Below are 14,341 nucleotides of genomic sequence, written 5' to 3'. Positions count from 1 at the left end.
AGGCGCGTATAGCAGTGACGGGTCGAGTGACAGGCGCGTATAGCAGTGACGGGTCGAGTGACAGGCGCGTATAGCAGTGACGGGTCGAGTGACAGGCGCGTATAGCAGTGACGGGTCGAGTGACAGGCGCGTATAGCAGTGACGGGTCGAGTGACAGGCGCGTACAGCAGTGACGGGTCGAGTGACAGGCGCGTACAGCAGTGACGGGTCGAGTGACAGGCGCGTATAGCAGTGACGGGTCGAGTGACAGGCGCGTATAGTGGTGACGGGTTGAGTGACAGGCGCACATAGCGGTGACAGGTCGAGTGGCAGCTGCCACTAGCGGTGACGGGTCGAGTGACAGGTCTCAGTGGTAGCTGCCCCGGCCACGCAAAGATTTTACCCCCTCTCAGTCTTTGGAGTAATTATTTTACTGCAAAAACTGCATCGCGCGCTGTTGGCATCGAGCATGGAGAAATGTAGCCACACCTTTGATAGACTTTTCCACATCTTTAGTGTGTGTGTGTGTGTGTGTGTGTGCGCCTCATAGGAGTATGTTTTAGGTGTGTCGTTGTGCATTTCTTACGTATTTTTTTAAGCACTGACGTTGACGAGTTAAATCTTTAGGTATCGGAATCTGATACCAAACAAGAAGTCATTTTTTCGATAGTATTGAGGCAATTCGGTCGGTATCTAAAAAGTATCGAACTCGGTACCCAGCCCTAGCTAATATTATTTCAAATTCCCACACTCACTTACCTCTTATTACGAAATTTGCAGCCATTCGTGAGACCTTCTTCTTTAACGCCGTATCCACTAACCCGTCAACCAAATACTGCCTAACGGCTTTGTAAAGGGCAAACTTCTTATTTCTTCCGCTGAACTCCATTTTATTTCGCTGTGAGGGAATTAAAGTCTGGCGGTACAAATATGCGCATGCGTGGAACGTATCGTGCAGCGTCGTAAATCATCACAAAACAGAATTATCATTTGCGCATGTGCGTTTTCTAAAGAGTCTACTACGCATGCGTAGAGCGGATCGTGCAGGTGGAACGGATCGTGTCGTAAACGTGACGTCATTTCCACCTGGTCCCAACAGTTTAATCGAACCTAAGTCTTTCAGGTGAACACGAGACAGACAGGTGTGAAGAAAACGAGGTACATATCACTTGTAAAACTACTGTATTTTATACCTGTATTTTACTGTACGCAGCTTAAGATGGAATTTTGTTAAATTACGCTATATTTGTTATGTAAACACCCAGTTACACCTTATGTGATTTAATTATAGAACAATGAGGTACAAATATATCAGCACTTAACTTACTTGAAATTTCCTCTCATCAACCAGTTTTCACTGCACCTTTTTTTTCAGCTCCACTTTGCAACTTCTGCTGCTTTCATGTAAAGTTCCATGATATAAATGATCACTTCAAACATGTGCATATAACTAACTCTAATACCCATAACAAGTCAATTTCTCAAACTCTTATGGAATAAATGCACTACCCACGTTTTTCATCTAGGCCTGGTTAGTTTTCTCAACGTTTTTTCTCATCATAGAACGTCTTACGATAACTGTAGTACTAATAAATGTCCACTAGGGTGAGCCAAATGCACTTTTTTAACAAATTATTGTTATTTGCAAAATCATAAGAGTGAATCTAATGTGATTCATAAATGTGATTAGTAAGATATAAAGATATGATATTCTAGAAACTGTCTCCAATCTGAACCATGCAGTTTTTCCTGTTTATTTTATTTAGAATTTTTCATCTCCACCTAAACACATTCAAATTACTACAAACCTGACCCTTTCTTATGCATCCATTCCAGACGCACAGAAACCCATCGATCATCGAGGTTTTTCTAAAAAATGATTAATTGATAGGCCAAAACAAAGAAGGTTGGTTTAGTCTCCCAAATGTTTATTTTGAATTATTACTAACAATATAAAAAATATTCCTTTATAAAAATCATTAATGATCTCACAGCAAAAAGAAGGTGGATATATGTAGAATTATATACTAAAAATAATTTTACTTACTAAAAAGTATGAACCATTAATCAGATGACAGAAAGCATGTAGTAGATTGCGTGCGACAGGTTTTTCAGCAAAGTTTTGATAATGTTGATAATTTAGAGGCCTTACAAATGCATGTATCAAATATGATACAGCAGACTTTATAAGTCAAATGTGACCCTGGAGCACAACACAAATCAGTTTTTTGAAATTGAGATTTATACGGCACCTGAAAGTTGAATAAATAAGCTTTCCATTGATGTATGATTTATTAGGATCATTTTTGACCGAGATACAACTATTGAAAATCTGGAATCTGACGGTGCAAAAAAATCAAAATACTGAGAAAATCGCCTTTAAAGTTGTCCAAATGAAGTTCTTAGCAATGCATATAACTAATCAAAAATTAAGTTTTGATATATTAATGGTAGGAAATTTACTAAATATCTTCATGGAACATGATCTTTACTTAATGTCCTAATGATTTTTGGCATAAAAGAAAAATCGATAATTTTGACCCTTACAATGTTTTTTTGATTATTGCTAAAAATAGACCCCAGCGACAGAGACTGGTTTTGTACTCCAGGGTCACAAATATTAAAAAAATATATTTCCATCACAGAAATACCACCTACATGGCTTTTAAAAACCTGAAGGGAGAAATGTATTATATTTATTGTAAAATTATTTACCTCATAATCCATAGAGTCATAATGGATCTGAAAAGTACGCGATGTGACTCACTTTTATGTGGACATTGCATGGGAACATTGTAGTTTAAGGTGATTTTGAAGGTCTGGTGGATGCAAATTCAAACAAGTTCAAGATTATAGATTCAAGATTTTTCTTTTCGTCACATACACAATTATATAGAGCATATATAACCATCAGTGAAATGTGAAGTCCATGTAAAATGAGTTTATGTTACCCTGAAGCTACAGCTAAACTATTATGTGTAGATTAACGTAAATTGAGTTCACGCATGCTTGAACCGTTGGTTTGTCTATGAATAAGTTTGATGAAATTGTTTTCCTTTTTTTCATTTTAGCTGTATCACATAACTAGGACATTGTTGAGTAATCCTAGAGAATTGTGTATTTCTCCAGGGGGGTTAAGAGACTATTTTAACATTCTTGTGATCTCAGGTTATAAAGGTGTTGGGTGATAACCAGCATTCCTTAAGCTTGGATAACCGTGTCAAATACAGTTCCCAGGCTTTATGAGCAGAAAGTTGAGAAGTTTGTAACTTCTGGCACTATATTAGATGCAGAGAAGTTGAAACAGTGGACAAACAGTGCTTTAGGGGTGTCACCAATGTCCTTTAGCTTACAAACGGGTACATGTGTCATAGGACTAGATTGGCCAATTGACTCTATGCCACCTTGTGTGTTCCAGGCTCAGGAAATGATGTCATTAGGCCCCTCCCACCCCTCACCTGAACAGAGGGGTAGGGCCAGACTGAAGCTGTCTGTACAGACAGAAGAAAAAAAAAAGGAACTGTTCACAACCTGTTTGTCTTTGACGGAAAACATTTTTATGTGAAAACGAGAATCCAGATTGTACAGGATCTTATTAAACAACTTTAAAAAATGGACGTCCCAGAAAATTCCCCAGGGATTATGGGACTTCTGAAAACTTTTGAAGCTTCAGAGTTTGGGAGTTGGGAAAAGATTGGCTCCGGCGGCTTCGGACAGGTGTACAAAGTACGACATATGCAGTGGAAAACATGGTTGGCGATCAAGTGCCCTCCTAGCCTTCATTCAGATGACAAGTAAGTTAATTTTTGGAGTATTTTACCTTTTCAGCCTTCTTGGAAGTGTGTTTAAAGTGTCTTAGTGTGTGTGTTTGTCACCCACAGTCGCCTGAATGGCAAGAGAATTGTGTTTTTGTGACATGAAATCCCTAATTTGAGAATGTCATCCTGTCGTCTTGAGAATATGCTTTACGATAAGTTATGACATTGATATCCACTGGTTTGTTTATCCATGATTTATTTTAAAATCCATGATTTACTTTAAATCAAAACTGATATACAGTATAACCGTTTATGTCCATGTGCATGTATTTTAGGTGCGTGTCTGTTAATGTTCATGGGACTAAGTCTCTATTTTGTTTACATTAACATAAGTTATGCTTGTACGCAAAAAGACGCTGCCCCTCAACATGTTGTCTGGAAACAACAATAATATACTGCCTCAAGCTATGATTATGACCCCCACCTCACTGAATACACACACAAACACATTAAGACTTGAATATTGCTCAACATAAAGACTTACGTTTACGCTAAAGCATTTTACACTTTAACTCTGTCCTGGCATGATAAGGAGTGACTGTATGTGAGCCTGTTTCCCAGTAACCTTCCTTACACAGAAATAACCAGAACTTTGGCATGCACACAGATGTTGCAGTCACACGCGTAACATTTTACTACTGGTTATATTTATATAGGGTGATCGACATGTAGAATATTTCAGATATTTTTTATGATGATGAAATGTTATTTATTTATTTATTCATTTAGGCCACTTAATGATACTGTGATTTAAAAATTAAACAGTCTATAAAAACTGTTTTTCATTTTAATCTATTTTAAATGTAATTTACTTCTGTGATGGCAAAGCTGAATTTTCAGCATCATTACCCCAGGCTTCAGTGTCACATGATCCTTCAGAAATCATTCATATGCTGATTTAGTGCTCAAGAAACATTTATTATTATTAACATTGTTGAAAACAGTTGTGCTGCTTAATAATTATGTGGAAACCATCTCAGGATTCTCAGGATTCATTTATTACAATTTTTTAAAAATGATTTCTTTGAGAAAAAAGAAAAGACAGATCTCACTGACGACACACTTTTGAATGGTAGAGTGTGTACACGTATATAAATTCACCCTCATATTTTAATCATGAACAACTATATAACCTTATGTTACCTTTTCCATTCTTCCTCATTCACCTTAATATTGAAAGTCTGTTAAATTAATTTAAAATTACTTATGTTCCAGAGTCGTTGACGATGCTGAGGTCTTAGTCAATAGTCAGCCTAGTAATAAGCACACATAATTGCTTTAGTTTTTTAATTTATTTGATTTTCTTTGACCGTAAATGTTTCAGTGGCTTTGGATAAGAATGAATACAAGTGCATGTATTCTTTTCCCAGGCTAATTGTATTATGCGTGTCTTTTCTGGCCCTATAATGTAGAATAGGCACTATTGATATTAGCACTTTGATATGTAATGGGACTTAGGGATATGTCAACAGGTCGTTAATGCTGAAAGATTTGATCAGGCATGGTTATCAGGGTCACATCAAGTGTGACAGACAGCTGTAATCTAGCACGTCCTCCTGCAAAACTTGCTTTTGAACTCTTCATGCAGATGTCACTTTACGTCACCAAGCTTGAGGAGGAAAAAAGAAAAGAATCTGATAGAAATCCAGTGAATGTTGTTCCATGTGACCCTCACAAGCCCGGGAGGTTATCAGCAGCTAAGATCTGAAGGTACAAGAATTCTAATTTGCCTCCCCCATTTAAACAGGACGCAGACTTAAAAGCAGGCTTTGTCCTCCTGCGCTCCATCAGGCCTCTGCTTTTTTTTGCAGAGTTGCCGAACCGGTCGAACTGGATCAGTCCTTTTTTAATAGAAAAGAACAGCTTTTGTTGAGCTCAAAGGGGTGGCAGAACAGATCAGTGTGGAGCAGTAGAATGGGTAGTTTTAAACATTTACCTCCGAACTCCCTGTAAATCTTCCCACTGCTTGCCTCCCACGTGTCCATCCTTGTGGAAATTGCTGCACTGTTTCTTACCACACACTATTAGGAATTATGCTTTCCCCTCAGCCTGCTTAAAACTGATTTATTTAAACACCATGTGTATTAAAATTTTATTATTTACTCTTTTTTTTTTGTTTAGAGTTATGCTTTTTTAGTAGAAAATATCAACACTATGAGTATTTTTCAATTGATTTTCTGTTTGATAATTAAGTGTATTAATGTTATTATTTACTCATTTAATGTTTTATGTTGTTATCAGGGCGTCGGACTGGGGGTAAAACCAGTACTGATTACTGGGGGGGAGGGGGGGGGGGGCATTAGGACTGATTATTTATTAGAAGTTTTGCATTCCCTGTGTATTTTGAATTGATCTTCTATGTGAACAGTAAGTATACCAAAATTTTATTTATAATTTACTGTTTATATATATATATATATATATATATATATATAATTTACATGTGCATTATTTATTAGGAGTTATGCTTTCCCTCAGCTTTATTAAAACTAGTTTTCTTTCAGTAGATAATATAAAGCATATTAAAATGCATTTTATTTATATTCTTGAAAATATCTTTTATTTAGAGCATGCTAAAATAGTTGGAGAACAGTGTGGCCACTTTGGCTTAAGTGTTGCCATCACATGAGTAATAAAAATCATTTGACTAATAAAGCAGACTTTTTGATATTGCCAGTTTTTTATATTTCTGCTTGATTTCTTGAGTGACATGCTTGAGAGATCTTTTGGCCTTTTCTTGGTGCTGTTAACTAAGCAAACGGATCGTAAACTTGGTAAGTTTATTTAAAAAATGTGACCTCCATGACTGACTTCTGTCTGATTAGTTACTATTAAAAGGGTTTGTGTAAGAACAAACTACAAAAGAGCCATTCATACAATCCCATATCTATCAGTGTTTAAAGACTGGAATGTCATTAAAAAGATTAAGTCAGATAAATATACTGTAAACAGCATTATGAAAAACTCATAAACCTGTTTGTGAGTGCGTGAACGCTGCTTCAGATGCCCCGTCTATATTTCCTAAAGGAAATTTAGCCCATAGCTAAAAAACATTGTGTTATTGCTCAGAAAATGCTTCCAGACAATATGAATGAGTCAGCATGTGCTCAGGTCCAACGGGTTTTAGTACCTTCCCTTGTTTGTGTAGAAGCGTCTTTCTGTGATTTCTTGCTCTTTTTAATTAATGGGGTGTGTTGCTAGCTATCCAGCTGAAATCCAACTGGATCCCTCCCATGTTATTACATTCCTTACAAAATAAATGACATTTGCAATCCACGACAGGTGTGACATTATAACTGATTAGATTTTTTTTTTTCATTTAGGGAGCGTGCCGAACTTTTAGAGGAGGCCAAAAAGATGGAGGCAGCTAAGTTCCACTACATCCTCCCCGTATACGGCATCTGCAGCGATCCGCAGGGACTGGTGATGGAATACATGGAGACAGGCTCTCTGGAAACTCTGCTGGCCTCGGAGCCGCTGCCCTGGGAGCTGCGTTTCCGTATCATCCACGAGACATCGGTGGGGATGAACTTCCTGCACTGCATGAACCCGCCCCTCCTTCATCTTGACCTTAAACCTGCCAACATCCTGCTGGACGCGCACTACCACATCAAGGTGAGCCAGAGCGAGCCACGTCTGGTCATGATGAGGCCTCGACTCCTTTGCTGTTATACTAAAAAGGTGGTGACTTTATTACTCATAGTTTAGAATTTCCAAGGAATCAATCACAGCTGATTTATTGCATTAAAGCTTCAGTACAAGTGATTCATCACTACCTGAGTAAACTGCCCTGATTTGATCCAGTAATAACAAAACACCCACGAGTTTTTTGCACCTTTACATGTCCGTTATCTACAATACAAACCCTCATGTTGTTCCAAACTTTCTTTTTTCTGTGGAACACAGAAAAAAAATAAAAATGACTTAATGGCATATTTAATTTGCATTCTTTTCCCCAAAAACATTGTTTTTTTGTGTTCTTTAATTCATTTCATTCATTAAATGTATTGCTTTTTAAAAATTAATTGATTTGTTTTGTTTGGATGGATTTATTTATTTATTAGGAGTTAAGCTGAAACCCTTTGATAAAGAGATTATAAATTAATATTTAATTAATTTAATTAATAAAAAATTAATTAATGATCCTGTTTCACTGCAGGTAAACAAAAAAATGTTTTTCCCAACCCCCCCCCCCCCCCCCCCCCACAATGGTTTCATTTTAAAATGTTTTATTTCAGTTTCAAATTAATTTATTAGTAGAGTTTAATTAGTGAACCCTTAACATTTATTTTAAACTGTTTTATGGAGTTCTAAACGTCATAAAGGAACAATTATCATGTTTGGATCAAATTAAAAGAAAAGAAAACAGCTACATTTGTCTAGATTATGTGTTTCACGTTCAGAAAAACATCCCGTCAGCGTGATGGATTTAATCCTGATCTCGTGTGTTGACGACCGTGTCAGATCATGAAAATTCGTATGGATTTCAAAAGTAATGGGGGGAAGGGCACACCTTTCATTTTCTTTTTACAGTCCCCACATACTTTTCCAGAAAATTCCCTGAGGGTTGAAAAGCTTTCCCATGCTTTATCCCATTTATATCCAGCCTTCCCATAGATGAGTAAGCAGGTGTCACGAGGGATGGGTGGGAATCGTCGTGTCGGATTGAAAAGGCTGGATGTAAACACGCATCTGGACCAGTCTGAGCAAGCTAAAGCAAGGCAGTGTTAATGAAGGGCTGGCACACACACGCCTTCATATGCGTGCACACATTTACAGTAAAATCAGGGCTTCCCCACCTAACTGTAGGCGACATTGAATATGATTTTCTGGAAAAATCACTGTAAATAATGCTTGCATAAGTCCTAACATGGTTTTAAAAAGTGATAACATTAAAATATGAAGAATGAACCTTTGCTAAATACTTTGTGTTTTTCATTTTAGATTTCTGACTTCGGTCTGGCGAGGTGGAATGGCTTTGCTAGGAACGACGATATTAGCCGTGACGGGTTTTGTGGCACCATCGCCTACCTTCCTCCAGAAAGGATCATTGAAAAAGACAGAATCTCTGACACTAAACACGATGTGTACAGGTCAGGCATTTTGGATTGCTGTCATTGTGTAAATTGTAACTCCGATCAAATTGAAATATGAGTTGTCTAAACCACGTTTTATTGGTTAAGTCAATGTTGTCTAATGCATATGTGTTGTTTCAGTTTTTCCATTGTTATCTGGGGAATCCTCGCTCAGAAGAAGCCATATCAAGGTAAGACAAGAAGTCAAAGCTGACTCTGGAAATTGTTTCTGGAAACTCTTATTTTTGTTTATCTTCATGGGTGGGATCAGATCCCGTAAACATGTTTTTTTTTTTTGGCATTCATTTCAATCTTACTGAAGGAGTGTCTCTGTGGTTATCTGGTTGTGATTTCCAGGTAAATGTGTTTTTTTTTTTTTCAAGTAACCAGCAGTTACAAGAATTCAGTGTGAAAGAATGGAAAAACTATTTTTATTGTCAAGACAACAATAGTTATGTTTGGAATCAGTGAATGGAATCAATCGGCTACCAAACAAACCTTCCAAAAGGAATGTAAATAATATCCTGATTTACAACGAAAGTTGAAATCACAGTATATGAAATATATAATTTTTTTTTTTCTGGTTTAATGTAAATTATATTTTCAGGATCTTGTTGATTTTTTTTTTCTTCCATTTCGTATACCTCTCCCAAAAATGTTTTATAAAGAAAATAAAAATTTTCAGTTAAGGTACTCTCCATGTTTACTAGTACAGTTTAATATAATGTTATAAAAAATATCAGTATATCATTTAAATTGCAGTACTTACACATCACTGTAGAATTACATTTCAGGTCTGTTGATTTAAGGGAAATGCACAAAAAAAATTTTTTACGAAACATTTTACGGTAAAATATGACTTTGTGTGTTTCAGTCTGTTTAATTTGGAAACTCTGTTTTGTTTTTTGTTGCATGGCAAATAAACTAATGTTATTTATTTGCTCTTTATTTGGTTTCACAGGAGAGAATAACATCCTGCACATAATGGTTAAGGTAGTAAAGGGCGTTCGCCCAGATCTCAGCCTCATTCCCCGCAGTCGTCCCCAGGCCTGCTCAGGGTTCCTGTACCTTATGCAGAAATGCTGGGCACATTCCCCTGAAGCCCGACCAAGTTTTCAAGGTAAGTGTCTCTCACTTCGATCAAACCACTAATGAATGTGCTGAGTCACAAGAACCAGAGTTGCATTCGACATTGATATGACAGCATATCCCAGGCAACCAGAACAATAAAGACACAATTAGCCTTTACTGTTCTTCAGTGCATTTCAGGAACTATTTCTATAAATACCAGAGTTTCCTTAAAAAAAAAAGTGTTCATTGAAACATTGATCACTTGCTCCGGCAGAGATCACGTCGGAAGCTGAGGAGCTCTGCACCAAACCTCATGATGAGTCCAGAGCTTCTATTTCTTCAGAACCAGACTGTTCCCCTTGCCCTGCCCCAGCCTCCAGTGAACAGGTAATATCACTATGCATCGCTAGGCATGAATCTTAACTAATCTTGTTCCGTTATCATGCTTTTTCCAACAAGTTATGTTCATATGATTCATTTAGATTGACCTCCAGTGAGGTTTAGACTTCCTGTCCGTCAGTTATTAGGCAACTCTTTGGTATTTGTTTGTTTTAGTCTAAGTACATAGTGTAAATGTTTTACCAAGATGACAGTCTTTCATCAGTAAGAGAGAATGCCACCAAACTGCATTGCTTTAACAGAACCCTTTTGTCATTTTCTGTGAGAGCGTATAACAGTTTATTTTAGGAAGAATACACTGTCCTTCATCTGTCAGAATGTTACTTATTTGAATTAAATCTTTGCATCTACAGTCAGTGATTTATTCATTTATATGGCTTCCTCCATTGCTTCTAAAATATTGAAACGTGGTTGCTAATCGTCATTGTTGATGAATGTTTTCTTATAGTCTGTTCTACTTCACATACAGACAAACAACCAAATGCCAGTGAGGCCGAAGTCAGCCATGTTACCTGAGAAAGACTACAGCCTGTCCGAGCTGCTGTGTCAGATTGACTCCGGCTTGTCTCGCAGTTTTAGCAATGTCAAAGAAGAGTCCCTTGAGAGTAAAGACAATACCAGCAAGAGACTGTCAGGCATCTCCTCTGTGGACTCTGCTTTCTCATCCCAAGGCTCGATTACATTGTCCTTTGAGAAAGAAAATGCTGTAAATGGTAAGAGAAAACCACAGTAGCATCTTGCCACCTATTTTGTTTTTTGTTGTTGTACTCTATGCATAAGGTTATTTGTTTTTTGTTTTGTTGCTTTTTGTTTTGCTTTTATTAGTTTTTTTGTTGTTAGGTTTATTCATTTTGTTCTTTTTGTTGTGCTTTGATTTTGTTTGAGTGTTTTTTATTATTTAGTTTTTTGTTTTATTTTGAGTTGTTTTGTTTTTTTACCCGTTTTGGATTTGGTTTTGCAAATATTACCAATCATCAGAGATATGTTGAGGGGTTACTTGATGAATCTGACAATCGTAAAAGTCTAATTAGGGTGTCATAAAATAATTTTCACTCATTTTTATTGTTGTTCACTGTGTTTGTGTACAACTTAGAATCCAGTGAGTTACAGAGGAAGAAACTTTGTGAAGCCATTCGCACTGAGGACATCGCCAAGCTGATGAAGATCCTCCAGCCTCAAGATGTTGACTTGCTCTTGGAGGGCGGCAGCAACCTTCTCCACTTCGCAGTGAGCTTGGCCAATGAGGAGGCAGTAAAGTTTCTGCTGCTTAGCAACTGCAACCCTAATTTGCCCAATATTCACGGAGCCACGCCCCTCCATTTGGCTGCCGAAAAGCGGCTGAAGGGAGTGTCTGAGATTCTCCTGAGCCGCAAGACGACAAATGTCAACGCCAAGGATGAGGACCAGTACACACCTCTTCACTTTGCAGCACAGAACGGTGACGAAGCCCTAACCCGCTTACTCCTAGACCGATATGCTTTCATTAACGAAATAGACGCTCAGGGCCGGACGCCGGCGCATATCGCCTGCCACCACGGACAGGAGAATGTGGTGAGGGTTTTGTTAAGTCGTGGAGCTGACGTCCATGTGAAAGGTAAAGATGACTGGACAGCGCTACACCTTGCTGCCTGGAAAGGCCATTTGGGAATAGTGAAGCTCCTGGTGAAGCAGGCCGGTGCAGATGTTGATGGTCAGACATCGGACGGGCGCACTCCGCTCCATCTGGCATCTCAAAGAGGCCAGTACCGGGTGGCACGGATCCTGGTGGAGCTCGGCGCTAACGTGCACCTGACCTCTGATGGCCTCCACAGTCCGCTTCACGTGGCTGCGGAAACCGGCCACACCAGCACTTCAAGGCTGCTTGTGAAACACGGCGCCGATATTCACAGCCTAACAGCCAGCGGCTGCACCGCATTGCACCTGGCCGCACAGAAAGGCCATCTGCCAACAGTTAAAATGCTTCTGGGAGAGGGTGCTGACCCTGAGAGCGTTAACCACGGTCTTCGCACGGCATGTCACCTGGCCGCTGAGAACGGCCACTGCGAGGTCCTCAAAGAGCTTCTGCAGAGCTGCCCTGACATTGCCAGTACTCAAGACCGGAATGGATTCACTCCGCTTCACCTGGCTGTACGCGGTGGCTACAAAGACGCCATCTGCGTCCTGCTCAAACGTGGTGCTGATGCTGCACCGCTGTCCCCGCAGCCCGCTGGAGAACATACGTTTGACTACACCTCGGAATCTGAGCCGGAGAGCCCGAATCCTTTCACCCCCACAAAACTCCAGAGGAAAGTGGTCGTTCTGAAACTCACCAGCCACAAAAACACTGACAGCTCACTGGTCCCTGGTGAATCGGCACTTTGTTGAGGGTCCTACTGTGGTTTGAACTCATGGACTCCAGGAACAAACCTTTGCCAGTATGCTCATAGACACTTTCTCCCTCCTTTTTTAAATTTCTACTTTATAAAAACTGACAGATGCTGAAAAAGAGGGACTTAATGTACATGTTGTAATTACTCTGTTATCGAAATATTGACATTTTCTCCAGGGTTTGGGCTCTTGTTGGCTTTCCCCCTTAATAATAGAGTTATTTTGTAATTGGAAAGGCATTTATGTATATATATATATCTGTACTGTAGATAGAGCCTGGATCTTGTTCTACCTTTAACTTCCTTTCATTTCCATGCCATGTTTATCCCTTGCTGTTGTTGATGTATGTCTTTGATTTCATCGTTTGCTGCTTCTTGTTACCCGAGTGATTGATGCAATGAAAGCAACCCCAAAATTGTTTAGCTTACCCTATATCAGCTTAATATTGCACTTAAGAGCTATAATTTAAACAGAAATGACAACACTGTGGTGCCAGTTATGTAATTAAAATGGTTCACTCAAATAGAGATGTGCATTTATAGAGCCATTTGGCTGGTTTCATGGGAACATGCCCTCAGGAGGATCACAGGTGTGGGTAGACAGTGTAGGGGGGAGGACTGTATCCCATGTACCCTCATGTTCAGGCCATTGGCTCATTCCTGAGACCACTTTATCTTTTCATCACTCTGTAAAACCATTGCGCCAAGCCCTATTTTATGCCAAGGGGGGCATAGCCGTCATTACCCTTCACTGTCTGGAACAGACAGCCTTGTAATTGCTAGGTCTTTAAACTGCTGTTGAACTCTTTTGAGTCTTTTAGATGTGATTCTATGATGATGTTGTTGTTAGAATCCATGCATTTGTATAAATGAAATCTTCTGTAGCAAACCAGTCAGTAATCCAATGCCAACACCTTTTTTAGGTTTTACCTTGACTTTTTGTAATTAGTTGATAAAGCTGCCTTGTTATTTCCTTTTTGTATACAAAAAAGATGTCTCATTTATCCATAGTGTTTGCACATATTTGCACACTTTTATATTTTATGAAAAATTAAAGTGCATCACATTTATAAAGTATCTGTCATCTGTTGTTGCATTTTTTGATACTAAAATATTATTGTTGAATATATTCATGTAAATACTGATTCTACTAGCAATATTTACTAAGTCAGCTTTAATTATTTAAATAGCTTATAATTAATTACTTGTGACCTTTATTTTAATTAACTGAATGTATTCAGTATGTGTATATATATATATATATATAGAGAGAGAGAGAGAGAGAGAGAGAGAGAGAGAGAGAGAGAGAGAGAGAGAGAGAGAGAGAATGGACTTGGTTTAATGTCAGGAAGCCTGACAACATCCATCACAGCAAAAACAACAGACCTAAGACAATGGCTTACTGTTCAGAAGTGTGTGACACACACTGCCACCACCTAATTATCTTAAGAAGACAGCGGTGGGGCCGAGATATAGAGCCTCTTCCACTTTTTTCTTTAAAACTGGTAGGACTCGTCTGACAGGCTGTGAGATGATGATGTTTTAAAGCACAGCCACAGGCTCGAACATGCTTGCATACACACATGGACATGTACAAACATCACTCGGCAGATAGCAGAACCAGTGCTTGCGG

General features: G+C 38.7%; 1 protein-coding gene across 1 annotated transcript; it reads left to right on the top strand.

The window, feature by feature from the left end:
• The first annotated feature begins 1,041 nt into the window (after positions 1–1,041).
• On the top strand, positions 1,042–13,127 carry LOC132132268 (receptor-interacting serine/threonine-protein kinase 4-like). Its single transcript, XM_059544642.1, has 9 exons — positions 1,042–1,137; positions 3,398–3,773; positions 7,121–7,412; positions 8,742–8,890; positions 9,014–9,063; positions 9,834–9,992; positions 10,218–10,330; positions 10,812–11,055; positions 11,436–13,127. The coding sequence occupies exons 2-9, from the start codon at positions 3,592–3,594 to the stop codon at positions 12,704–12,706; spliced, it is 2,460 nt and encodes an 819-aa protein (XP_059400625.1). The 5' UTR covers positions 1,042–1,137; positions 3,398–3,591; the 3' UTR covers positions 12,707–13,127.
• Positions 13,128–14,341: the final 1,214 nt, after the last annotated feature.

This window comes from Carassius carassius, chromosome 49, assembly GCF_963082965.1.
Source record: "Carassius carassius chromosome 49, fCarCar2.1, whole genome shotgun sequence".
NCBI lineage: Eukaryota > Metazoa > Chordata > Actinopteri > Cypriniformes > Cyprinidae > Carassius > Carassius carassius.
The sequence above is the reverse complement of the archived record's forward strand: the minus strand, read 5'-3'. Positions and strand labels throughout refer to the sequence as shown.

What these genes read in the sequence shown, in the direction of transcription:
- LOC132132268 (XM_059544642.1), top strand. Translation starts at nt 3,592, where the DNA reads ATGGACGTCCCAGAAAATTCCCCAGGGATTATGGGACTTCTGAAAACT. An exon ending in ACGCGCACTACCACATCAAG is followed by an intron (nt 7,413 to 8,741) that starts GTGAGCCAGAGC and finishes TTTTCATTTTAG; the next exon opens with ATTTCTGACTTCGGTCTGGC. An exon ending in GAAAGAAAATGCTGTAAATG is followed by an intron (nt 11,056 to 11,435) that starts GTAAGAGAAAAC and finishes TGTACAACTTAG; the next exon opens with AATCCAGTGAGTTACAGAGG.